Source organism: Haemaphysalis longicornis, unplaced genomic scaffold (assembly GCF_048455015.1).
Source record: "Haemaphysalis longicornis isolate Haplotype H1 unplaced genomic scaffold, Haemaphysalis longicornis Haplotype H1 scaffold_7, whole genome shotgun sequence".
Taxonomy (NCBI): Eukaryota; Metazoa; Arthropoda; class Arachnida; order Ixodida; family Ixodidae; genus Haemaphysalis; species Haemaphysalis longicornis.
The window spans coordinates 29,703,537-29,731,061 of record NW_027526422.1 but is presented as its reverse complement, the minus strand read 5'-3'; the positions used below and the strand labels follow the sequence as shown (position 1 = coordinate 29,731,061).

The 27,525-nt window shown below is 48.2% G+C and overlaps 1 protein-coding gene across 3 annotated transcripts in view; it reads right to left on the bottom strand.

The window, feature by feature from the left end:
• LOC144145015 (Na(+)/citrate cotransporter-like) overlaps positions 1–27,525 on the bottom strand; it is a 57,320-nt gene that overhangs the window by 20,158 nt on the left and 9,637 nt on the right. The window contains exons 1-5 of one of the 3 annotated variants that reach the window (XM_077676517.1): positions 17,047–17,154; positions 5,981–6,307; positions 4,628–4,777; positions 2,947–3,062; positions 1,219–1,361 (exon numbers count right to left, since the gene is read on the bottom strand). In XM_077676517.1, the coding sequence (XP_077532643.1) occupies positions 1,219–1,361; positions 2,947–3,062; positions 4,628–4,777; positions 5,981–6,106 (535 nt within the window). In that variant the 5' untranslated portion in view covers positions 6,107–6,307; positions 17,047–17,154. Of the gene's footprint in view, positions 1–1,218; positions 1,362–2,946; positions 3,063–4,627; positions 4,778–5,980; positions 6,308–17,046; positions 17,155–27,525 lie in introns of those variants that run through there. The other 2 variants (XM_077676516.1, XM_077676518.1) reach the window with 2 other exon arrangements.

The window sequence follows — 27,525 nt, the reverse complement described above, 5'->3', positions numbered from 1 at the left end:
ACCAATAAGATGCAAAAAACTGCGTCAACATTCATGAAACCTGAAAAAAAATCTCTTGCCGGAAATGGAATGGTCGGGAAGAAATCGTACAACACAACACACGAACATTGCTGTGTTCAAAAGGCTAAAACAGGACCACGCAGGCTTCACGAACGCAGTTCAGTTACTTGGAGAGCACCTCACCCAATAAGCATTGAGAGGACGAGTTCAGTGAATGGGCTGTACCAATTTTTAACTTAAAACAGAAAGCAAACAAAAAAACTTGCCTTCGAGATTTCTTTTGTAATTCGGCGTAACTAAGTGAATGGTGTGACTGAATTTGTTTCGCAATAAATTTTTTAAAAAGGGAACAGCGTAATTGTTTCGTGTAATGCTGCAAACACCATTGATTTTTTTGTGCATAGACGGCCTTCTTTAAACAGGTCCTTCCACCAGCCTATTATGAAGCGGATGAGCATGACAGCAGTAAAATTAATAACGCACTTTGAAGGTAGCGGCAAATAATAAGCAAGGAGAGCTCTTAGGTACGCTTTACAGATTTCTAAATGCTCCGGAACGCAGCTGTATAGGACTTATTCGAAAGTGAAGTACTCCTGTATGCCGTTATTACAGACTATCAGCCCAGGAAATCCTGTATACCACTCTATAGGACGTCGTATACGCCAGAGGAACGTCGCTATACAGTACCAGTGCAACCCCGAAGGATTCCTGTATGTCACTACAGAAGACCTGTATGAACCCGGAGAATCACGCTATATCCCCATATAGAGCAAGTGCGAGATCGAACGGAAGCCGAAACAGCGCTAATAAACGCGACAAGGAACGACAACACACCGTGTGTTGTCGTTCCATGTTCTGCTTATTAGCGCTATTTTGAATTACGTTAATATGCACCAACTAGCCCAAAGCACTGTCTTAACGAAGTCGAGGAAGTCCTGTATGTCTTCATACAGGACTTGTACGAGCACAAACGTTCCTGTATTTCCTAATATAGGACCAGTATCCCGATCGGTATATTCCCTTTAAAGCTTGCTCAGAAGTCGTCGTGGCATGGTGCCGCTTCTTACATCATTCAAATGGGTCCGGCAACCCTCTTATGCCGCGCCAGTATAGCCCCATACACGTCCTATTTAAAACATACCGGACCCCCTCGATGCTGCATCACTTCCTAGAGTACTTGTGGGGAATTATTTAGTGGGAACTGCGTTTTCAGCTTACTATTTTTGAGGTTCTCTTCGGCGTTCTTCTTGCATATCTCGTTGACGACGGCGTCGACAATGGGAAGCACCATAAGCGTGGTCGCCATGTTGCTGAGCCACATGGACAGGAACATGGACGTCACCATGAAGCCCAACAGAAGCCTGGGCATCAAGCAGCGCGGATGTGGAAAGAGAACTGACGACCAATGCTCAATGAAAACGCATTACAAATCAGTCAATTGAAGAGGCCAGAAGACGAGGAGGACGCTTCAACACTCACTCGTGCGCTCGGATGTTTTTTTATCTTGTTTTAAAAAGTAGGCTGCCCCATATGTACAAAAAGAAACAACAAAATCTGTGTTTTTCTGCATGCATAGCCTTTCACCGAAACACGCCATAAACGTCCTTACAAACCCTCCTTATAAAGCGCGCATAATTGCGTAGTTGCATTGCTTGAATGTGTGCCAAAACGTTTTTTAATGAGTAGCCTTCTTTTTATGCCCCACCACCACTTAACTTTCTGTCCTCGAACGGTTGGCGTCACTATAAAGGTAGCAAACCGGAAGAGTGAATACAGGAAAACATGTTTGTGACCTACCGGCCCTGGTGGCATGGTCCATACATGCCAACATTTTTTAACTCGAAAAGAAACCATGAGCACAGTTAGGTAGAACGTAATTATTACCGATGCTACCACTGTTCCTTTAACTGCGTTGATAAGAGGCGAGATAAGTGCACAAAACAAATTGAAGCAAATGACCCTGTAAGTTGGGTCGCAAACGGCATATTCAGCCTTTTTAAACTACAAATATTTCTAAATATAAATTTTCATGGCGTCGTTATTTTGATTACAGTGAGCCTCACGATTACCTTGTCTGGCCATTGCCTCGCTGCGCTTTTCCACTGTACATGCAATGACGACAGTGAACGAAACCCGTTAAAGTAGGTAAAGATCGTTCCACAATATAACTGGGCTGCACACTTGCATAAGCCGGACCGACGCTATTGCGCTGATGACAATAACTACAGGCTTTAGCTGATCTTGACAACGCAACACCCCTCCCCCTAAAAGAAAGAGCGACGAGCTCTTTCACGCCGCCGATAATCCGCGCAGCTGTTGGCGTGATGAAGTGGTATGCGGCTACACCGCGATACTGCAACCGCACAGGTGAACATTGATCAGCACAGTTTGTGCTTCCCCGTATTTGCTAGCATTGTCCTGATCATCCTGATCAATATGGCCTAATTAGTATTCAAAACAATGATTAGTGGTTAGAACCAGTTTCAAATGCTTTACTGTTCTGTTTTCTAGCCTTCTATCAAGAGTGCTCTCGATTGCGTCATAATAGCTGCCGTTATGGTAAAAAGGACAACACACGCACACATAGACGCACGTGAGTGCGTGCTACTCGTGTTACTCTCCCGAGTCAAGGGATGCATGTTGCGCATTTAAAGGCCATTCATCAAAGGGGAATACTGCCTGAATTTTTGTGAGCTAGTGATAAATTTTTTGTCGCTAGTTGACTCGAGCGGAGACATGTTGAGGCCTCAATAAACGTCATATTTGTGGGTGAGTGTCTGAAAGCCCCCTTACACTCTTGGATAGCGTTAAATTTGCAGCCCTCCCAGAAGAATTCCTGTCGCCGCACTGCGTAAAGGCATGAATAAGCTGACTGCTTTCAAATACATATTTGCGAGGCGGTGTGCTCATTTATAACGCTCAATGCTGCCGGTATGTAGCGCTCACCACAGCGTCTTAGTGCCGATGATGAGCAGAATGCGGATTGCGATCCTGTAATGGAGATTGCAGTTCTCGACGGCCGTAGCGATGATCATCCCTGCCAGGTACATCATGATGGCGTCCTGTAAGAGAGAAACGCCCGTCAGCAAAGCGGCTGATCTTGCCTCCGTCCTGCTCATACCCATTCGACGTTTATTTTATTGTTTCTTTTACACTTTAGATTACCAGTTTAAGCGTACGGCTGATGAACTTCATCTATAAGACTCTGTAATAACATGAGAGACAAATGAATAGCACTGGGTATGTGGAACGGATAAATCTAGACGAGTTGAAAATATGAAAATATCCTATTTCGTATGTTTCTGGCTACTTGTAAAGCACCGTGCATTCGACGCGCCGTGCCTATCAGAAGCAGTTTAAATATATAAGCTTAGTTAACCTGTGTACTGCCCCGACTGTTGTTCATCTCGGTCCAATAATTATTAAAAGTGAAATACACAGAGCGAAGCAAAACAAAAATCAGCTACCCCTCTGTCTAACGACAACGATGGGAAAATAGGACGCTTTATTGAGTTTGTCGTTTGGTCGTTTGCTTGGCTCGGGTTTAGCGCTGGTTCGGCGGGTTTGACGCGGGTAGAAGCACTAACCTTCGCGTTTTCCCATCGTTGTCGTTAGACAGAGGGGTAGTTGATTCTTTTCTTTCTCTTGACCCACGATCATTAACCTCGTCATAGAAGATTACACCGCCTGGACCCCGACTGCAAGTTTCGGTTACCTCCTGGTATTCAGCGAAACTACGCCACGCTGTTTCATCGACTACGGCTTGGCGTAGCTTTTACCCGTCGCTACAAGCACCTCATTGGCTTTACGAGTGACCCCGACTGTGAGACATGCCATGTACCAGAGACTATTTCGCATGTTCTCTGCCACTGTCCACGCTATGCGCAACCTCGAGAACAATTAGTGAGAACATTGGCCCGTTTGGACTGTCGTGTGGTGTCGGAGGAAGTGCTGCTGGGACCTTGGCCAGACGCGAAGCGTTCCTACAGTGCATTTAAAGCTGTGCTGACATTTCTGCGCAGCAGCGGCCTCTCAGAAATATTGTAGTTGAGGCCCGTCCGGCTGAACTTTAACACATACACCGTATCGGTATAGGCATCTTCTATACATAGCCCTTCATTTATTTCTCCGCCATCTTCATCTCTCTCGTCCTCTATCCACACTCTTTCCTCCACTTTCCCTTCCCACACACAGAATAGCTGGCCAGATATACTACCGTCAGGCCGACCTTTCTGTGTTTATTTCATTTCAATAAAATTCCTCTCTCTCTCTCCATTGTCAGAGAAAGTTGGCTTTCCTGGAGGGCGTATTAGCGTACAACAGCATCAGTAAGAGCACCAACACTTCGCTTTAATACGATTTTTCTTGTTCGAACTTTCGAATTTCATTCCGTACAAAAGAGGATGAAAAATACTGGTGGGGTCACTAGAAACTGGACAGGTTGGCCTTTCTAATGATATTCGAGCCATGTATGTGATGCAGGCTACAACTGGGTGCGCGACCAGAGAGAGTGAGACCGAAAGGAAGTGTCTCGCGAGGCTAAAATATGGCTGCAGTGTTTGTACTACTGACGCCTGCCCCTATAGACGAGTAAGGCGGGCAACAGGAGCGTGAAGTGCATACGAACCTTCATGTATGGCGCCGTTGCACTGGCGGTGTCTAGAACTCCGAAGAGGGGAAACAGGCAGACAGGCAGCAACGACGTAACGGAGAGGTGGACCACCTCGAACATCCAGTACACCGCCATCAGCAGGATGACGTAGGCACATCGCGTCTCCTGCGCATGCGCAAGAGGACAGGTTAGGCAATCCGACTGTGCATGCACAAGGCCCAGACTGCGGGACCAACTAAAGAAGTAACGCGCTTAAACACAATCCCTGGGCCATTGAAGACGATCAATATTTACAGCACTGGATATGCAACGCCTTATACTTCAACGCTCGAAAAAGAGAGAGAAAGGGGGAAGGGGGATTGTATGGACTAATTAAACTTGCATTTCATCTCTATCCTTTGAACTATGGCGAGATGACAGAAGGTGCCCGGGAATGAGAGGGACAAACACGAGTTCTTTGGATCTGGTGCGGCTGCATCTGCAAGTAGTTTATCAGTTCAAAATTGTAAAAAAATTGTCTCAGCGCCACATGCGGTCGGAAACCGGGCATTTAGCAACGTATGTAGAGCGTCGTCTGCATACACAGTTTAAATGTAATTTTGCGGTTCCGCTATTTCTGAGCAGCTTTTTAAATCGAAAATGACAATCAGTAGGTGCTACACGGTGTCTTCAAACCGATGAGTCAACGCGCAGCACGCCTAATTCAATACCTTTGGATTAAAAAGAAAGAACATTAAAATCTTAGTGCTTCGCGTAAACAGCGACAGGACGGATAAACATAACACACAAATGGAGCTTTCAGTCTTTTCAGTACATGACCATATTCTTCCCATTTAGCGTTAGTGGGCATTAGTATAAACGCTTTTTATTGCGTACATAGTGCAGCGCGTCAAATTAGAGGGTTTTAAACAGAAATCTCCACGATAATAGGGTCTAACAAAGGCGTTTTACATGATTATGTTTCCCCGTATATAATGAAGGACATTTTTTGCGCCATAATAATCAATTAAACATGTGCGGTTAAAACACGTCTAATGAAAATAACCACCAGGCACAGTCTGGCATGAGGGTTTCAAGGTTTATTTTTTCTGATTTTTCCCTAAAAATTCAAAAAACGTGCCAAAATGAACCATCGTCTCTATGTGATAAGGAGAATGCAGTATGCTCTCCATCCCATAGTTTCCCTCCTTCTCTTCACTCTGTATGGGGTGGAGGGGAATTGAGCCCCGCAGTCGGGCCCCCAACTTCACTTGAATCTGAACGAGAAAGAGAAGTGGTAGCCCCATCTTTTTTGTTGTTGTTTTTGAACACAGCAACGTCACTGGCTAACGACACGCCCAGTTTCCCTCTCCTCCTGTACGCACTCACCTTGCTGTCGTGTAAGATGAGCAGCGGTGAAAGCAGCACAGGCGCCACCAGCGCCAGGAGGCGTCGCCAGTGGCAGCGTGTGAACCACAGGACGCGCTTAGCCGCCACCAAGCAGCCGGGCGCCATATCGCCGTGGGTTTGCGGTGAGGACGATGTCTCTGGGAATTCGAAGTCGACAGCCTCAACCGAGCACCGCACAACTTGGGCCGGTGTCGCTCTCGCTGACAGACTCAGCGACTCGCCGCCGACGTCCGGGTCATCCGCCGGGACAGCTTCATCTGCCTCGCTCGCTGGGCTGTACTTGGGCCGGTTCCAGCGTAGGCACCGCTGCACGTAGGATGGCATTGGGGGTTTCTTCATAACATACGATGCGAGTGGCGCTCTTTAGGGCGGATTCATGTGACCGGCGCGAGCAGCGAAACTTTAAGAAACCGTTATGTTTCTTCGGGAGCGCAATGGCACTGATACTGGCGTACAGGTAAACTCTTCACAAGCCACTGCTGTCCTTTTTGCTCACAAAACTACCCGGGAAGTCGAGCGAATGCTGAGCGCACCAGTGTTTCAACCACAAAGGCAGAAGCAACGAACTCCGAAGAAGACAGCAAGAGAAAGCCAACGGTTCCGACGGGGAGCGGCCATCCCACAGCGACGCTCGGAATGTATTGCCGACCTGTTCTCGCGACGAGCCACGAGACACGTGCGTCGTCCGAACTGAGCGAGGGAACCGGGCTCCCTTGAGGGGACGCGGCGTGGCAAGGTGAACGCTGTTTTGCTGCCGACGCGCTCGTCATTCCGCTCAGATTGCCACGCGATCGACGACTGCTTATACGAAGTGTTGCCCTCGACTTGCTCGCACTTAGGCGCGCACAATTTCCGACGTCGATTACTGCGCCCCGGCATGAATTGTAATGACCGCGCGGCCCTTTATGTCTCGACGCGAGGCCTTGCTCGCTTCGAGAATTCCGGTCGTCGCTGGAAGTACTTTGCAGCTTAGAGCGTTTTCCTCGGCAGCAGCTTTCCTAAGCGTGCATAGCAAAATCGCAAGCGTTCTGAAAAAAGAAAAAAAAAAAAATCCCGGGCCATCTCCACTAACGTGAAACCTGAGGAGGGGCGAAGCATGCAATGTTTAAGTGAATTCTTGGCGCCTTGGTGTTTTTGCCCACGGAGATCAAACCTTGGGGAGTAGAGGTATACAGCTTTGCTGGAAGTCTCGTGTCTTTGAAACGCGAAACGTTCTAGCGCGAAGCGTTGGAAAACGAGTGTCCCGGATTGTGTTCCTTTAGTATGCGTTACATTCTAGCGCGAGGCGTTGGAAAACGAGTGTCGCGGTGTTTTACCATCGTGACTATATTACTACGACGACACGAGACACCGACAGCCTGAGCCCCTAAGGGGTTTTGCCTCTAAACGGCAATTACGTTCAGTTGAATAGTGTGTGCCGAACGTTTTGGTTGTCCTGGTTTTTTAACAGCCGAGCTAAATGTTTAAGCATTTAGGTCCACTGTCGAGCGTTACCAGAAAACTCAGCCCGAGGGCACGTAGGCGTGCGCCTCGTGAGGAGCGCCCGGCGTCGGCCAGGCTAGCACGTGGGCTTGCGCCACGTGAGGAGCTCGCAAAATAAATACAAGGAAAAATACCGAGCGCTTATGAGCATGCGCCCCGTGAGGAGCGCCCGGCGTCGACCAGCTCGACCTTCGAGAATACTCTGCCCAGCGTTCGTGGCGTGGTATCTCGCGTGCTGTTCTCCTCGCCCAATCACGTGCGTTCGCGCCTGAAAGGGGGAGCACGTACGCGAGTTTGCGCTGCAGACGCCTCCGAGTTCGCGAAGCCTGTTGCCGTGGTTTCTAGCGCTTGCTAACGCGGTCTACTTTGGGAGAAATGAGGAAGCCGGCGGACAAAGCTATCCGGGCCTGCCAGTCACGGAGAACATTCAGCGGCAAGTTCGGAAGTTCATGTGAGGTGCAACAGCCGGGTTTCCGACAAGGGGAGAGAGGCCGCCCACCCTGCTGTTTCTCCAACCTTGTTCCACTAGTGCAAGCTATGGCAACTTTTTAAGCAAATGATGTTTGGTGGCAAATGAAAAATATTACTGATTGCATCCATGATTCGGGAGACTCGGTCAGTTCGTCTTCGACTACTGCGTCTTCTCTTTATATGAAATACGATGATGCTCGAGCGCTGTGGTTGGACTTGATGTCTGAATGTTGTTCTGAACGAAGATAATAATTTGAAAACGTTAGGAAAGAAAGAAAATGGAGAGAAATGTGCGTTTCTGTGGACGCCCACGTGCGGCGCTTATTCTTACCTCTCTTTTTTTCCTAATGTTTCGGCATACCGATTTCGTACTACTTCTCACATTCTTGAATTGGCGTTCTGGCCTCTGCTCACTTTCCAGTCGGTTTCTGCGCCCCGTTGCGTGTTAGATTGATCAGTTTATTTCATTGTGATTTTTTCATAGTTCTCATAGCTTTTATAATAATATTTTGTTTTCCTTTCGACAAACTTCGCCCTCAGTCCGGCACCCTGTACCATCTCTAATAGGAATGCCAAAATCTCCGTCCCTCACACCCAATCCACGTCCCTCGCACGAGCTGTCCACTTCGGACTTCTCGACAAAGTGCGTGCTGATAGAGAGGGCTCGAGAAGCCAGCAAGTACCACAACATCCCGGACTAGCGGACCCTCTTCTTCCTCCTTTCCTCCCTCCCTCTTTCCCTCCCTCCCTCCCTCGCTCCCTCCCTCCCTCCCGTGTACCCCTGCCCCAATGGAAACCCACAGGCTTAAAATTAGAGCCTCAGGCAGGTAGACAGACCGACAGACATGTGTGTTTATGCACATATAAACATACATTAAACCGGCGCATAATATTTCGCCAGATCAGGCGAAATGTAACTTTTCCGAAATTAATTTTTACACTCGCAATCATCATCAAATTATCCCAGATTATACGGCAGATCTAACCACGAAATTTATACAACGTTTAAAGGTTTGCGCCTTAATATTTTAAAGAGAATGAAAAGCACTTCCTGGCAGTATATTTTTCGAGATGTAAATAGTGTTGGTTAGTACCGGGTGCGACACGCGCGGCCAAACGGACGTGCTCTCACCGCAGTGCAGTGTGGAGAGAGAGTGAGAGGCAATGCATTGACTAATGGAAGCGAGGTTAGCCGGGTCATTTCGCTTAGCTTGCTACGCCATATGAAGAAACAAAAACATAAGGGTTTGTGAAATAAAGTAAAGAAATAAATAAAGAGAACTGAGGTGATGCACACGAATTTTCAAGCACCCACACGGAGTTTGGCAGCGAAGTTGATCACAACACTTGGTCCAAACCAGTGCTACTCAAGAACACCAACAGAGCTGTGGTAGCCCGCACGGTCTGGCGTGGGTCCGGCCAAGTGCCCGAAAATGCCCTCAGTTTAAGGCCTGCGTGGTGCGGCATACACAAGGATGTAAGAAGAGTCTGCCTTGGCACTGTGAACTTGGGACAGATGCAGATGATATGTTTGACATATTCTGTTACATGGCATGTTGGACAGAGTGGTGAAGAGTCTTGCTGAATTTTGCAGAGGAACCGCCGTATGTACGCCACGTTTATACGTAGGCGGTGCAATACCACTTCCTCACGCTTGCTGAGCCAAGGAGGCATCTTGAAGCTGCATTTAGGGTCAATTAGACGCAGGGGCTTGCACTGAAGTCTTTTGTCGGTCCAATTGCGCCGCTGTGTTTCCCAGGCAATCCAGGATGCGGGGGTTGCCGCATTCTTGTAAAAGGAACGGGCAACGGTGGAACAGAGAGGCTGTGGACCGTGGAGGCTGCGTTATCGGCTGCAACATTCCCGCGACACCACATGAGCAGGAAGCCATTGCAGTTCTACGCTGTGGCGCTTTTGTGTTGCTTGGAGGAGTATACGTGACACGCGGGAACGTGTAGATGCCAGTGGAATGCACGCCAGTAGATGCCAGTGATATACGATCGTACGCGAGGTGTACGACGGCTGGCGATAGGTGTCTGGGAAGAACCCCGATGGTATTTCGCCTCGGAAAGCGGTGTTATCACCAAGTACCGAGATTGCGTAAGTGCAACCTTCCGTCCGGCCGCCTAAAGGCGACGCACGTAAAGATCATATCTGGCGTATTTCAAAGATACCTAGTAGTCGGTATCTAAGTCACAGACCGCTGCGGAAATGGACCATATATGTGTAGAATGCTGCAACTTTCTCCGGAGTTTCAGACATGTCATTGGAATTCGCGAGCCTAGGCTGATATGGAGGACATAGGAGGGTGACGAGGTTAAAAGCAGCGCCAACAAAGGCGCTGCAACACCAACTTGCAAGGAGGCTGTCAATCGAAGCGTGGGCACATGGCCAGCAGCGTTGGTGGTTGCTCAATTTTTTTATATACGTAAATGTGAAGACGAACATGGCCGTAATGTATGCGAGGATTCTTTAAAGCCCGCCTGATTTATGCGTACGGGTAATCGGTAGTGTACATTACTATTTTTACCTCCCTCATGAAGGGGGTAGGACTGAGTGAGTGAGTGAGTGAGTGAGTGAGTGAGTGAGTGAGTGAGTGAGTGAGTGAGTGAGTGAGTGAGTGAGTGAGTGAGTGAGTGAGTGAGTGAGTGAGTGAGTGAGTGAGTGAGTGAGTGAGTGAGTGAGTGAGTGAGTGAGTGAGTGAGTGAGTGAGTGAGTGAGTGAGTGAGTGAGTGAGTGAGTGAGTGAGTGAGTGAGTGAGTGAGTGAGTGAGTGAGTGAGTGAGTGAGTGAGTGAGTGAGTGAGTGAGTGAGTGAGTGAGTGAGTGAGTGAGTGAGTGAGTGAGTGAGTGAGTGAGTGAGTGAGTGAGTGAGTGAGTGAGTGAGTGAGTGAGTGAGTGAGTGAGTGAGTGAGTGAGTGAGTGAGTGAGTGAGTGAGTGAGTGAGTGAGTGAGTGAGTGAGTGAGTGAGTGAGTGAGTGAGTGAGTGAGTGAGTGAGTGAGTGAGTGAGTGAGTGAGTGAGTGAGTGAGTGAGTGAGTGAGTGAGTGAGTGAGTGAGTGAGTGAGTGAGTGAGTGAGTGAGTGAGTGAGTGAGTGAGTGAGTGAGTGAGTGAGTGAGTGAGTGAGTGAGTGAACAACTTTTTATTTGCCCAGATTTGTCGCTTAACCATCGGTCAGGATTCCTTGGTCCCTGGCGGCGGTCGTGGCCATTTGGACGAGCCGAGTCTGGACACCCGGGTCGGAGCTGAGTAGCGCGGTCTCCCACTGCTCCTTCGAACTTATGTTGAGTGCAGGCTGTCCTGCCTTAGTGCTTTGCGGGTCATTTCTCCGGAGAGGGCAAGACCATACCATGTGATGTAGGTCAGCCCTGTCACCGAACGCCTTGCATTTATCTGAGTAGAGCCCTGGGTAACATCGGCTGTAAGCCACTGGATTGGGGAAACAATCTGTCTGCAGCCGTCGCCACGCTACTGACTTCCATTTGCTCAGTGTCTTGTCTGGGGCTGGGTATAGTGCCCTTTCTAGTCTATAATGGTCAACTATATCTCTGTAGTACACTAGCCTGTCCCTGCCTGACTGTCGTATCGAGTGAGCGTCTGTGTCAGGAGTTTCGACATCGGCTCGGTCAACGAAACCTCGAGCCGCGTCGTGCGTACACTCATTCCCGGCCAGGCCAGAGTGGGCCGGCGCCCATATCAGGACTGAGAAAAAAGAATTCGTGACAGCTAGACCACCGCTAGGTGTTGGGTCGTTCGCCTGCTGCAATTTAGAATAAAGGGGACGTAATTTCTTCGAAAGTTCCAATGCAAGGATTGAAACGCATCCATCGCGTTAGTACCCATGCGTCTTTTTTAGGCCGTTTACCATTTTGTCTGTATATAGCTTCGGTCACCATCCCGGCCTAGTTTCGGCAACAATTTTTTCTGCAGAAAATTGGGTGAACTACCATGTGTTTGTGATGAATTACCGTATGATCTAAGCCCCTCCCCCCTCCCCCGATTCGAAGCACCCTCCTCTAATTCCGGGGGAAAAGAAATTGGAAAGAAGTTCGCATGCGAATCTAAGCGCCCCCTTTTCTAAGCAACCATCGCAAGGTGAATTTCAGATGCGTGAAAGCGGGCGCGAGTTGACGTTGTGGCCAATTCTGAATTTTTCAACGACAAGCCACTTCAATGGAACAGAAGACGACCTGCTGGGGGATACTGAGAGAGGCGGCGATGCGATGCGATGAGGCTTTGAGGGGGGGGGGAGGTAGGAGGAAAAGGCTCGAAAGAGAGAGGCGGCCCAAGCGGCACTACGGACCGGAATGGTAGTGAGGGTGACTGAGTATCAGATGTAAGCGGTGGATTCACTGCCCGTACTCTTTTTTTTTTCTTTTCAATGTTTGCAAAATAAAACATTATTCTTTGCGCCAGTCTCGTCGAGATATGGTAACAAAAAACAGTGGCGGAAGGGGGGAGGAATTTAAGTTTGTGGAATCTAAGCACCCCCCCCACACACACACTTTTGGCAACGCGATCGTGGAAAAAGGGGGGTGCTTAGAATAGATTAAATATGGTATATCAACAAACGTTGACGTTAACATAAAATACCTTGCTGTCATCTTCTGATGCTTCCTCAAATTCAACACCTGTGTGCAGCGCAGAGAGATTTCTTACTGAGACGTTATAGAAATGAATGCCTGCAAATATATTCTTTTTTACGTCGAGCGCGGGGACAGCGGCCCCCTAACGAACGGTTTAGCGTACCGGAACAATGAAGGTGTACTTGCCGAACTGGCAAAACTTCCGAGGACCATTCCCCGCGATTACTCTGCATACACGTGCGAGCGAAAGCTGGTACACGTATATAGCTGTAGCTTGTTTCTAATACTCCGCGATTACCAAAGAGTACCTGTAATGTATAAATCGCGCCTTGACGTACTCTCGGGCGACAGTGGCATATAATGTGTCATCAAGTAGCGCTAGAGACAGGATGTAAGATGGGGAGACACGCATGACGGCGCTAACGCGCACCTATTTTTTATTGCGTATAAACACAAATATATACTCAGAACAAACACGTGCACGTGGTAGCCCCTCGAAGTGCGGTTCGATAAACACAAGATTACAATGTTCACATCTGATACAAACAACCCACAATCAGATAAGAAAAGAAATTCCTTTTCATGTTTCCCGTTCATGCTCATAAAATGTTTTTATTATCTCTCTTGTCAACTGGTGATTGTGCCGCCACAACACGCTGGTTTTCTCAAACCGTGGACAGCATTTCACTTGGCTTTTATCTGTGTGGGTCGCGTAATGCCGAAAGCTGTGCGCATGAGGAGTGTTCTGGAGGGACCTCCAGTTTTCCATGAGTCGAACGTAGATACAGCTGCCTCTCTGGCCAACGTAAACGTTATCGCATGACAATGGCAATGATTACACAATTTCGGCATTGCACGGGACAAACGGCGAGATGATGGAAACAGTTTATATAGGAAAGAACTATCACAAGTTTGCCAGCCGTGCGTCTGTGGCGCTACACAAAAAAGGAATTTCTTTTACCTAATGCGTAAACTTAGGTGACTGTGGGCTGTTTGTACCAAATGTGAACATTGTAATTTTGAGTTTATCGAAGCGTACTTCCAGGGGTTACCATGTGCACGCGTTTGTTCTGAGTATATATTTGTGTTTATGCATGATAAAAAACAGTCGCGAATTGGCGCCGTCGTGTTTCTCCTCGTCTCACGTCATGTCTCACGTCATGTCTCTAGCGCTACCTAACGTCATGTCTCTAGCGCTACCTAACGATTTATCAACACCAACTAGCCCAACTGTCGATTTTACTGAGCATAACATATGGAAACTGGACTAACCATTTGAATTTCATTCTTGATCGCGAATCTAAGCCATTAAAGTTGCGTTTTATTTATTTATTTACAGATACCTTGCAGGACCTTGGCTAGGGCATTGAGTAAGAGGGGCTAACGAAGGCACGAGTACAAGTTTAGCAAATATCAAAAGTAAATGTGCAATAGGAGCCCGAAAGTAAGCGCGAAACATAACATGGAAACCAGAACTAAATACCTATAAATGAGCATCATGCTTAATCACCGAACAACATAAACGTCAGCTCACGGCACATAGCATTAGAACAACTATACAATATCTGTAACTGGCATTGGCAAAAGAATGTGGCATAACAAACGGGAAATGTCATAACAGCACTTACAGGAAATCTCTACAGTTTGTTCAGAAATGGTTTAACAAATAAAAATGACGCAAAAAAAAAATCAGTGGGCACAATCATTTACAAAAGAACTTTCGCAGAGCACCAAAAATGCCTAATACAATCAAGAACGAAGTGCTGAAAGGGTAAGTTATCAACTGAAGGGCAAGAGTAATTTGTAGCGAAAGGAAACTGGGTTAGGGTCTGATACCAAGTTATCAGGAAGATCATTCCACAACGTGATGGCTCGAGGCAATGCGGATGCGTTAAAAGAGTTTGCTTTACCGTGAATGCGCGAAAAGCTAAGCTGGTTGTGTAGTCTAGGTGATAAGTAGGAGGGTCTTTCGATATGAAGTCTGGTAATTTTAGTGCTATTTATGTATTTATGAAAGAGGCATAAAAGAGAAATATTGCGGCGAGTGGCTAATGATTGAAGGGAATAATCCCTTTTAAGTTGAGTTACGCTGCAGCAGAAATCATAGTTACGAGAAATATATCGTACTGCCCTATTTTGGACTGCCTCGATCATGCCAGTTAAGTAGTTTTGGTGGGGGGATTAGACTGGTGAGGCAAATTCAAGTTGAGGTCGCACAAAAGTTTCGTAAGCCAGTTTGCGGACGTTAGCGGGTGAAAAATGTAGGTTATGACGTAAGTAGCCCAGTGATCTCGAGGCATTCGCACAGATATTAGTGATGTGAGAGGACAATGAAAGATTTTGTGTGAAGTGTACGCCCAAATATTTGTATGTGGAAACATGAGAGAGCGCTCCGTTATTTATGCGGTACAAAAAATGGAGGTGTCATGTTTACGACTGAATGAGAGGGTTTTACATTTCGATACGTTCCGTACCATTTGCCAGGTTTCACACCATTTGATAATTACGTCTAGACTTGTCTGCAGTGCGTAATGATCGTTAAAGTTTTTGATAGGATGGTAGACTATGCAGTCGTCGGCAATTATTCGTATGAACGATGTAACACCATGTGTCAAGTCATTAACATAGAGAATAAATAGCAGCGGGGCGTGCACGCTGCCTTGCGGCACTCCGGAAGTTACATCACACAGTGGAACAAGCTTCCAGGTTAATCTTGTGCAGTAGCAATGCGATCTCAGATTCGAGGCTCACCTATTAACATGTGCTCTTTAACTTACGTGACACAGCGAAATTCTGGTACTCGGTTTGAAACCCATATACTACGTATACGAGTACCCTTTGAGATAAACGGAACCACCCAGATCCTAGGAGCACGTGCATAGTATCTCAGCGGCGGCTTATCTTGCCGTCTGAAAACGATAAAAGGCACGAGGCCACGCTTACCTGCATGCGTCATGAAACCGGGAAAGATGAGACGGGGTCGAGATAAGACGAGCGAGAAAAATGCGGTCGGTCTAGTACTAGCACCCGCTGACAGTGCAGAGGTCAATCACCTTCATGCTGAGCAATTAAGCAAGATCGATACCCCTATGGAGACGCAGTTCCGGGCTTTGCAAACACATGTGATTGTCAAGTAGCAAGGTCGGTTGTAGTGTACTGGGCACACGAAAAGCTGAAATAGCTGACTCCAGATAACATTGCTACATCTGTACCCAAAAGTAGTAAAGTTAGAATATGTATTCTTACAGCAGCTGAAATGTGGTGTCTCCAACAAGTCTTCACAAACAAGCTTTCCCGGTGACGCTTTCGCTCAATTTTATTATTGCTGCAGTGAGTTAAGGAAAAAGTGAATTTTAGTTTTACCACGCCAGTCTATGCGGGAATGATTTTCATGGTCATTGGATGGTGGGGTTAAACTACGATATAAGGTTTCACCCAGTTTCCAAACGAAGCAGCACTTATGCTCAATAAATGTTTATTCTCTCTCTCTCTCTCTCTCTCTCTCTCTCTCTCTCTCTCTCTCTCTCTCTCTCTCTCTCTCTCTCTCTCTCTCTCTCTCTCTCTCTCTCTCTCTCTCTCTCTCTCTCTCTCTCTCTCTCTCTCTCTCTCTCTCTCTCTCTCTCTCTCTCTCTCTCTCTCTCGCTCTCTCTCTCGCTCTCTCTCTCTCTCGCTCAAGGATTTTATCCACCGCAGCTCCAGGGCGCTGCACGCAGTAACGACAAGGACACTCAACTCTGGGCCGTCCAGCAAGTCCGGGGTGCGCTCTAAAAGCACAGACCAGACGCCCCGGCAACGGGAAGCGTTGGCGCTGCGCCTAGTAACGGGAAACTCTAGGACGACGCTGGGCCCGCGTCGCGGCGTTTTAAAACCGCCGTTTTTCAGGCACAAATAGTTTTTCCAAATTTTAATCCTCAGGTTTTTAAAAGCAAAGCTAGTTTGGGCGACATGGTAGGGTGTGGAAGGTGCACACGTACAAAGGGTTGGTTGAAGTCATCTACTTACACACGGAACTCAGCGTTCTTGTTCTCAGTAATGTTAGCAAACAATGCGAATGCGGGAGATGTACATAATCTTTGCAACAAACATTTATGGCGACATCGATGTGGACTAATAAAATCGCACTGCCCTCACTACACACGATGAAATTTCGGTCACTAAGTCAGGTTGCAAGAAAGCTCAATGCTGGTCTAGGCATTAGCATTCAAAAAGAAATCGAACTTCGTACTATGAGGAGTTCCACAATTTGTTGGCGTAAAATGCCTGATTATGCAATACTGCAGAAACTGAGAATACAACGTGAAGAGTTTATTTAAAGGGTGCGTGGTAGTTAGCTGTCCGTGTCTCACGGCATATTAAACAACTACAGAAACTATCTACACAAATGCGCCCACTTCCCGCTAATCCTACTGAGCGTAGGAAATCAGTAAATACCCTTTGAGAAGCACACGACGTCAAAAACGACAGCAACGACAACAACAACAAAATTTAGAACAGATTCGGTTACTCACGAGAACAGGTTTTCGGTACGGGAGTCAGACCGCGCAGTTACAAATGGGACAGAGATGCCGATTTGGCCACGTCTCCCGTCACTAAGATAGATGGCCACGTCCTTTATATTGAAAAAAAGATGGATATCAGCCCCCTTCTTTTCCAGCAGTTCCTCCAGCCATTCAAGCTATTTGCTGCCTATTTTGCAGTGCCGTAAATCTGCCTGCGTGAAACAATGCTCCTGTACAAATCTTGCCGTGCATTGTCGGCTTGATATCGTGAACTGTTCACCATAACAAGCTGACACACAACGTCCTGTCTACATTTTCTTCCTTCTTGCATACAATAGAGACATCTCGCAACTCGCGCTCCCACGCTGTCCTTATTTGGTCGTTCGCTTAACAGCCTTCCTGCATCCGGGTTTCGGGCATTTTGTACCTGATAACATATGAGTGATCATCATCTAAGGCATCAAAAAGTTGGCTCTATACCTTTTTTTGTTCGCTGGTTGTCCCCAATATTGCAGAAGTCTACGTTACGGCGTGAATTATGCTTAAAAATTCTGACGTTATTTATATCATGTGCGTATTGTTATGAAATCAAATCTTTATTCTCGTTCTTTTTTTTTCAACTGTGAATCAGCCAATTCGGACAACGCTCTTATTGCGCATATTCCAAACGTCTAACAGATTAAACAAACATTTGGTCAATAAAGAAGGTACACTGCTTATTTAACAATTTTTTAACATGCAAGGGTATGAGCAGTACATATCCTCACATGCTCGTAATAAAATAGCTTGGAGCTGATGAGTCGCGTAAAGCGTACGAGCAGTGTAACTTGCTTGACTGACTGCCAAGGCAATACATCACGCTGCGTTCCGAAAGAACCTCGCGTTAAATACTTCCCCCACCCCCCTCCTTCCTTGTGTCACATGCTTTAGTTTTACTTCTACGGCATCCAAAAATAGCCACTGCCACTCGAGAAGAAAGCGCAGCGGCGGAAGCTGAAGTCAGGGTCTGTAACAATCGGTAAGATTAGCGCGGTCACAAGGAAAGGAACGGGAATGATATACGATGGACTTTTAACTGAAGCGTCTTAGACACGGCCGGACTGGAAAAACGCGATTAGACAGGCGAGCGGGCGTTCCGCCATGTTCCTACACTGCAATAGAATTGACTCGCAGATGAGCTTAGCAAAAACCTGGTACAGCTTCAGGCCCCTAATTAATCCAGAAGGCCGCACAACGGCGCAAGGAGAAAACCTAAAGAAGATTATTCACATGTACGAAGGCACAGAAGAGGACCTAATCAAAGACATCCGAGAGAAATATTTTGGATGAACGCATCAACTCTAAAGTCACGACGGAAAATACCAAGGGGCGCCGAACCCCACACTGGACAAACCAATTTCGGAGAGTGAGGTCAGGGCGGCCATCCAGGAACTCAAGCCGAAATCGGTGCCACGAACGCACGGCATCACGAATAAGATAATAAGAAACATGGACGACGCCTCCATAGAAGCACTCACCAACTTGTTCAATCAAGTTTGGAACGAGAGCCAACTCCCGGAAACATGGAAGACAGCCAACATAGTAATAATACCCAAACCCGGAAAAAAGTTACATCTTAACAACCTTAAGCCAATAACGCTCACATCGGGCCTCGGAAAGCTCCTGGAGCACATAATCCTTAACAGGCTCAACAAACACATGGAGTCAAGCGGCCTTTACCCAGGCACGATGATAGGTTTTAGAGCAAACCTCTCCACGCAGAACATACTCCTACAACTATAAAAAAAGCAATCATAGACGGAGAAGAAACATCTATCTTGGACACACCCCTTTTAGGACTCAACATCACCAAAGCATTCGACAGGGTCAGCCACAAAGCGATACTAAATTCCATCGATAAACTCGTAGTTGGGGTAAAGGCAAATTTTCTCAAGAACAGAACTGCCAAGCTAAAGATTGGAGAAATCGAACCGAAGGAATTCGACGTGATTAACAGAAGAACACCGCAGGGCTCAGTGTTATCACTTTTTCTTTTCAACATGGCGATGATAGGCCTCCCTGAGAAACTTAATAGAATTGAGAACCTCAACCACACCATATATGCGGATGACCTCACATTATCGGTGGCAGGAGGCAGCGATGGGAACATAGAGAGCAGATTACAAGAAGCCATAAACAAGGTTGTGGAGTTCTTATTTTCGAGAGGCCTGGAATGATCCTCCGAGAAATCAGAACTACTGGTTAAGAAGTACCGAAAATCGACCAAAGAAACGCCAAAAGAACATGAAATCATCACGCTGATCCTACAGAACAGACCCATTCCGAAGGTGAACGCTATCAAAGTATTAGGCCTCAGAATACGAGAAAACGGTTCAAACACCGAAGCGGTCAACGCCCTGGAGAGAAACGTAAACCAGACCATCAGGCTCATATCTAGGGTAACCAATCGACAGCGCGGGCTCAAAGAAGGCGATATAATAAGACTCATACAAGCATACATAATATCAAGAATTGCGTACACGACTTCATTAAACTGAAAACAGAAGAAAAGACCACGGTAAACAACCTGATTAAAAGAGCGTACGAATTGCCGCAGGAAGACCGATCAGCACCTCAAATGAGAAGCTGGAGGCCGTAGGACTACACAACACGCTGGATGAAATAATCGAAGCACAACAACTAGCACGGCACGAGAGACTCTCAAAAAGCAAAACAGGCACGTACATCCTAGACAAACTAAACATCAGAACCAGAACACAGCAAGAGGGACCAAAACAAAAAATGCACACAAGAATCATAGAAACGTTCATCATAACCAGCGTCCCAAGGAACATGCACCCAACATGCAACCAAGAAAAAAGGCAGGAGAGAGTGAAGGCTGTCCACAAGAAATATGGTAAACTAGAAGGTACCCTATAGACAAATACGGCACTGCAACAAGGACCTCAAAGAAAATCAATACTATGTGTAGTCGTGGACAATACGTTATCTCTTGTGACAGCCTGCACGGTTATGACCGAATACCCGCAGATCATAGAGGAGGCGGCAACAGCCCTCGCCATGGCCAGCGGAAAGGCAAAGAGAATAAGTAGCGATTCGAAAACAGCAATCCTAAACTTGTCACGAGGCTACATCTCGACAACCGCATACAATATTATCAGATACATAAAACGAGACCCCGAAGCCAAAACCGCATTAATATGAACTCCAGCGCATTCCGGAATGCCTGGCACTGAAGTCGCCCGTGAAGCTGCTCGAGATCTAGTCTACCGAGCTCCCGACCCCCTGCGGACACACTGCCAGACGAAAAGCGGATGTCAGCGACCCACTCACAACGTATAGAGAAACCTTGTACCACTATCGATGCAGCAGAAAAAAGTATACCCATAGGCACACGGCAATCTGAATAGATCCCAGGCACTCGCTTGGCGACAAATACAGACAGGAACTTTCCCTAACCCACTTCGGTATATATCTACTACTACCCCGGGACAGTCAGTGATCTTTGCAAAACATGCGGCCAAAGGGCAGACCTCAAACACATAGTATGGGCACGCACAAAAAAGCAAAAAGACACGCAAAAAATAAACATCTTTAATGAGAAGCAATGGGAGAGGGCGTTGCTCAGCTCCGAAGAACTACTACAGCAATCCAAGACGCCGGAGAAGCTTAAGTACTCCTGGCGGACGACTGAAAAGAACTAACGGCAGGGCAAACCCACGTACTCCTTCCCCTTCTGGCTTTCTGGGGAAAAAATAAAGTTGTTTCTCCCTCTATTTCTCTCTCTCTGCAGTCCGGCGACGATATATCGCTATGTTCCAAGCGCAGGCGCTACTCCCGTACACATGCCATGAAGGTTTGTGTCTCTACGTGATCTTGAAATGGGCACTGACCAGTGGCTCGAATGCTGGCCGAACATAACGCTGAAGAACTAAACGACCCATGGAGCGAAACAGCCGGCGTCGGCGTTTTCTGTAGCAGCGAAATGGCACCTAAATTCTCGTTGCGAGGCATCGTGTGGCTGCGAATGTAGCTTAGTTATGCTTAGCTTAGTTAACGTCAAGCTCAGGTATGCGCCGCCGTGACGGTAAGCCTAACCTTACGAGAAACGGTGTCATCGTTACTGAGGGGGCATTTAAATTGCTGGCGTCCCAGCGGGAGGGGGGACACGTGTTTCGCTGGCCTCACTTAGAGGCCCACCAGTCACCAGAGGGCACCCTCACACTGCACTGCCTTATTAAAGCGAAGCTTTCTATGTCTCAGTGATTCGTCCGTGAGCGCTCAAGACGCACTTCAGGATCGCGAAAGCGCCTCATGAAAAAACGATTCCCTAGGTCGGAATCGAGCCTGGGTCCCTCGCGCTATGAAGCCGACGTCTATCTGATTGCGCCATTTCGACACGGTCGAAGCAGTGCAGATTAGTAGAGAGGTGCATGGACGGGCAAAATTAGAAAAATCATGCACGGCCATGACGGTTGAACGCGAAGCTTTCTTCCTGCGAAATCAAGTGGCGAAGGGTTAAAGTCGAAGCCACTGCGATGAAAAGTACAACCTGCGTGCAAGTCAAAATCAAAGCTCAACGAGGCAAAGTCCAAACTCAAATGACCACTAAAGAATCCCTCATGAGAAAGCTTCGCGTTCAATCATCGTCATCGTTAGACGGTAGGGTAACAGCCGAGCTCTTTAAGCTCTTCTTGGTTGCGCCGTCCATTCACAGAAAAAACACGTATTGTGAGGGTTCAAGCAATGATTTATGCCTTCTTGAAAACACGCCTTGTTACTTTCTTCTATGCCCTTTACGGTGCAGTTGGCAGTGTAAACATAAAACGGCGGGTCGTTCGCTAAACTCAAAGTAAACGCGAGCACGGTTCTCACCGCCATTTACTCGTTTCGCAATCGGAGCTGTGGTTTTGTGTGATTAGTGGGCGCACGTTCGATAGTTTTTTTGTTTCGGCTTTCTTTATCGACGTTTCGCGAGCTCATTTCTGTACCGAACAGGCGAAGGTTCATTAACTTGGGCGCTCTGTGGCCGAATATCTACATGGAGTGATGGAGGGGCCCGGCAGACTATGAACTGTGCTCGCTGTTCTCCGGAAAATTGTTTTTATATTTTGTATACGGAATGAAAATTGATACAAGGTGAGATTAATTACTTACGAGCTGGGAAGTTCGTTTTTACAGAAACAATTCTCGTAATTACGATGGCGGGAAATGTATACCACTTTTGCGCACTGCTCGTGTCAACGTTGACGAAAACACTCATCTGGCCAAACACACTGGTACTAGCTACGTGCTGGACTGGGTTCCTGGTCACGCAGGCGTTCCGGGCAACGAGCTGGCGCATCAGCTCTCCCGTGCTCCGTCCCAACCGGGAGACTCGGAGACGCCCTGGCCAAATCCTTTCCACCCACCCACGCAAGCGCGACAAGCCCGTCTCCATCGACGCCAGACTGTGCAACAGTTAATCGGGGATAGGCAGACTCTTCCGTCCCCCTCTCACCTGTTACCCCGGGCAGATGCTTGTCTTATCCGGCAAGCGCAAACGGACAGCCTTCCAACTCCGCACATACTGCATCGACTACAAGGCCATCGCAGCCCTGCGCGCTGCTCCAAGTGCTCTGGCTTTCCCAATACGCCGCATGTTCTTTGGGACTGTTCTGGTTCGCAACCATCACTCGCAATTCATCTTAAATCCCTTACACCTCCTCCCTCTTCTCTCCAAGACTGGCTCGCGCCACCGGAGGGAACAGACCGAGTGGCCTGGTGGCGAGCTTTGGTGGCTCACGTTCGTCAGGTTCTCCCGTCTGTATAGATAATTTTGTTCCTTTCAGAACCCCGGACTTTGGGGGTCTTTTTCTTTGTTTTTTGTGTGTCAATAAAGTTTACCAACAACAACAACAAAGCAGCCGCGTCGGCGGATTGCCTCGAAAGCGCGTCATCCCTATTTCATATTTGCCGCGCTTTCGAGGCGCTTTTTCAAAGAAAGTGCTACGAGTTGTGCCGCGCCTCCGCCAGATGGCGCCACGGGTCCCGCGACCGAGAGAAGACGCAGTGAAACATCCCCCTCGCGAGGGGCACAATCAAATGCAGAGCATTTCCGGGGGCGCACGACGTTAAGTAGTTTGCGTTACGTTAATGTTGTTGCACTTGTGGCAACTGCTGACGAGAGAGCGCTCGTCAGCAGTAATTTGAATGAGTCAACGATATAAGGCGCGTTCGTAGCGTCCCATTCTGTGTCGGCTTTGTGGCGCAGTGGGTAGAGCACCATGTACATTGCGTTCCGCCCGCAGGGTCGAGGGATCGAAACCGGGCGCCGGAGTGTATTTTTTTGTATATAGTAGGGAGGGGTGCGGTGCGGACTACGGACGTCAACGCGGGTGACATCGTGAGTTACTGAAATGCTCTGCATTTAAAATTACACCATCTTCCCGTGGGGAACCCTGATGAGGATGCGAAGCATCGTGGCGGTTCCGTGTGGTTCCATTGTGTTGCCGTTATGTTGAGTGATCTGGTTTTTACTAGCGCCAGAGGGAATTCCGCGTCCGGGTCCACACCGGTGGCAAAGGCACGCAAGTGCTGTTGTGTTACGGTGAGTAGGCGGTGGTTCTCGAGGCGCCGAAACTCGTCCATCATGTTCTTGTCGATGTTGTCTCTGTGGTAGAATCGGTAGTCTCCGTCAGCTTTGGTGAGGTAAAGGTTGTTGACATTGGTGCAACGGCTGAGAGCAATGTACACGCCCTCCTCTTCGCACCTTTGTCTTCTCGTTCTTCTTCTTCTTCGGCGGTTCCCCTACGGGAAAATGACGACGGTGGTTGAACGCGAACCTATCTCGTGATGGATTCTTTGGTTGGCCAATCCCTAGGGGCATCCTGCCACAATCAGCATCAGAGGCGCTGCGGACGGGGCTGGTTGAGCTGCAAGGCGCGTGGCGCTTCCCGCCACAGCTTTCCCACGGGAAATTCAGCATCCCCCTCTAAATTTTTCAGTTCGTCGTTTCCGTTGACGTTCAGCTTCGCGTGCCTTCGTTGTATCAGTAGCTTCTTGACGTACTTTGAATGAGTCAAGGACATAAGGCGCGTTCGTAGCACTTGCTCCTGTCCCGGATTTGTAGCGTAGTGGGAAGAGCACCGCGTACCTCCCGTTGCGGCCAGAGAGTCGTGGTATCGAAACCGGGCGCCGCTAACTATTTCTTTTTTTATAGTGAAGTATCGCGGAGCTGTGGGTGTAAGGAGGAGAGTTGCGCATGCGCAGTGAGCGTGTGGACGGTGCCGCCAGCAACGACGCAGGACCAGGCGAGCCTAAGAAATGCTTCGCATTTAAAAATACCAAGAAAATGCCGAGGGCACGCGAGCGTGCGACTCGTCAGCAGCCCCCCCCCCCCCCCCCCCCCCACCAAACAAAACACCAAGAAATGCCCTGAACACGTGAATGTGCATGTCGTGAGGATCGCCCGAAAAAAAAAATACCAAGAAAATTCCGAGCGCAAAATGATAGGAGAAGGAAGATCCGGCACTGGCGCACTGCGCTATGTCAACGCGACGTAGAAGAATAAGATGAACAGAACTGCGCATACCCCGAGCGCATACCCCGAACAGCCTTGTAGAACCCGGCTAAGCTTGGCCTCACACCTCAGCACTTAGCCTAGCCGAGCAAGAACATCGCAAAACCTAACAAAACTTAGCAAAGCCTAGCAAAACCTAGCACTAAGCATCACCGAAAGGGGGGGTAGGTCGAACCCAGGTCTCCTCTGGTTTTTGTTTTTCTTTTTTTTTTAACTGAACACCTATTTCACACCTTTTCAACACTACGATAAACCAATTGTGCCGTCGGTCAAAACACTTTTTGCCACACAGAAAGGGTGTATAGCTACAAATTAGGGTGTTGGAAAGGGCGTAATGACTTCCAAACACCCTTATTCCACTTATACTACACCTTTTTTAGGCAATAAGGATGTAAAAAGTTTAGTGTGTATGCTTGTGCCACGCACGTCGTAGACTTCGTGAACAAGGCCGACCGCGGAATGTCTTACCGGCAAAAGGTCGTGGCCGAGATGTTGAAAGAACGCGAGGACATGGGCTACCCCGAAGCGCTCAAGGCGCTCGCTTTGAACGTGCTCAAGGTGGTGGAGATGTCGGCCCAGGAAGCTGCAGGGTTTCTTCTCCGTCAGGAAATGTTTGAGAAGATTCGGGAGTCGTTTGCATTCCTACGTGCTTCCCTGAGGGGCGAGTTAGAGTCCACAAGACCATCAAGGAACTCGAAGAACTTCGTCCTAGGTGAGGCCGCAGATCTGCTATTTCTCCAGCCTTGTACCACTAGTGCAATCTTCGCCAATCTTCGCCAATTCGACTGGACCTTAATACTTTCAACAACAACAAGAAAAGGTGCTCAGGTGACCTCGAAATTATTTTAAATGAAAGGCGTTGTTACACTCACTTATCCTTCGAACCATTTTATCTTCAAGTCAACACTACGCTCGGTGTGCCATTCACACGACCTCCTTCATTCTTGATCTTATCGACTAGAGCTTTTGCTTAGTGCGATGAAGTGAATGCACTGTGACCTTGATCCGCGGACGTGTGAATGAAGCAAAGACGGCACAAGAAGGGGTCGTAGTAAGCAGCTTTCGGCAGGCGCCAAGAATGCCCTCCTATTGACCATGTCTGGCAGTCTGCGCGTCGGAAACCGATACGGGTGGCGCCCGCGAAGACCGGAAAAAGATACGCTCCGAGGAGGAGCCGACGCAAGCGAGTCGGGTGCGTGCAAAGTTCATCGCTCCCTGTTTGCAACGACGGGGCTCGAATTTCCCAACTCGTGACGGGCAAGCTGGCACGCACGCACTGTTCTTTCTCCAGAAGCGAAACGAGCGGTGGCTCGGATGCTCGCCAGAAAGCGGAACACGATGTACGCCTGAGCACGACAACAAACTTGGAGGTCGGTCGGAAAGCGCTTAAAGGGACTCTGTGCAACACTGCCGACGAACGCTTTCACTGTGTCCTTCGGGGCCTGGAAGCTTTGCGAAAGCGAGAGTGGTCAGGCCGGAGCGGCACTGCGTGATTTGCTCGCCGCTGCTGATGCGCTTTGTGTTTCTGCTTTGCTTTTGTAGTAGTAGTAGAAAACGTTTATTAGAGCAAAAGGGAAAGGGAAAATGGTGGCGGTGAAGCGTCCCTAGTCCTGGATGCCTCTTCACCGGGCCGAATCAATGGCCCGAGAAACCAAGGCCCTCTGGCGGGCCGGGTCCGGGCTGGTCAGCACAGTCTCCCACTGCTCCGTGGTGGGAAGGGGGGTGGGTTAGGGGAGTGGGGACAGTATACGAGGTGGAATCTGCTTTGCTTTTGTGGCCTTTTTTTTAACGTGGCTACCAAATTCGTTTATTGCTGCAACTGAAACGAAGCCGGCCAAAAGCGTCTACTCAATGGCGTAATTCTAGCGCTCGAAGAATGCTAAGACCGGGAAAGAGGGAAAAAATCTTTTCAGCAAGTTTCTAAGTTATGTGATGAGCATAGAGCAGTAATTTTTGACTGAGGTACTTCGTGACCCCTTATTCTAAGTACTGCATGTGTTTGTTGAGTACGTTCTGAAAGCATTTAGAACGCAACAAAAAGTCGTGAAAAGACTTGCAGGGACCCTTTAAGCGTAAGAATATGAATGGCTGGGCCCGCACGCTCGGTCGTGTTTGCGCCATCGCAAATGAGAGAAGAGAACCAGTGTGTGAGTGCGCCCATACTGTGTGTGAGTAAACGGAGAGAGAGGCCAGGAAAGGGGAGCGAGGGAAAACAATAATAATAAGCGAACCAGACAAGCAGTCAACATTCCGCCCTGCACGCGTTATCTCGATGGAGCCCCCGCAGCCAACTTCCTCTTATCGCAATGGCGTGACACGTACTATACATGTGTTTACATAGTCGTAAACGAGACACCTCGGAAAGACCTCGCTAGCAGTTTTTACCTCCTTTTTTCCGCGTTTCCTTCAGTTCATCCCCAGTCAAATCATTTGGACTTCACCCTCGCTGACTGCCGCACTCTTACGTACAGTATTACACCCCCCCCCCCTTTCCCCTGTCTTTCCTCCACAACTCCCAACTTTAGCGAAATGATAGCACATGTTGCACACGCACCTGACATGAGTTGTAATCATGCTTATGGGCTGAGTATGTTAAAAGGAAAGACCCGTCGCAATGGCGCACTGGCCAAGACGTTGTGCTACTAAATCCAACGATTCTAACCGACGACTGAAGCCGCGTACGGGCTCCATCCCGGTCGCTGCAGCCATTTTTCTATGTAAAGGGGAAAACTAAAAATGCCCGTATGTCGAGATTCGGGGGACCGCTAAGATGACCGGGCGGTTTAAATTAGTCCGTGCCCACTCCCCTCTCCCCTCACCACAACGCGCCTTACAGCACAAGCGCAGCTTGGACATGTGCTACTCCAATTTAAAAAGGATAGGAGGGTCGTGGGTAGTTTAATTTGATCCACGTGGAGCAGGATTAG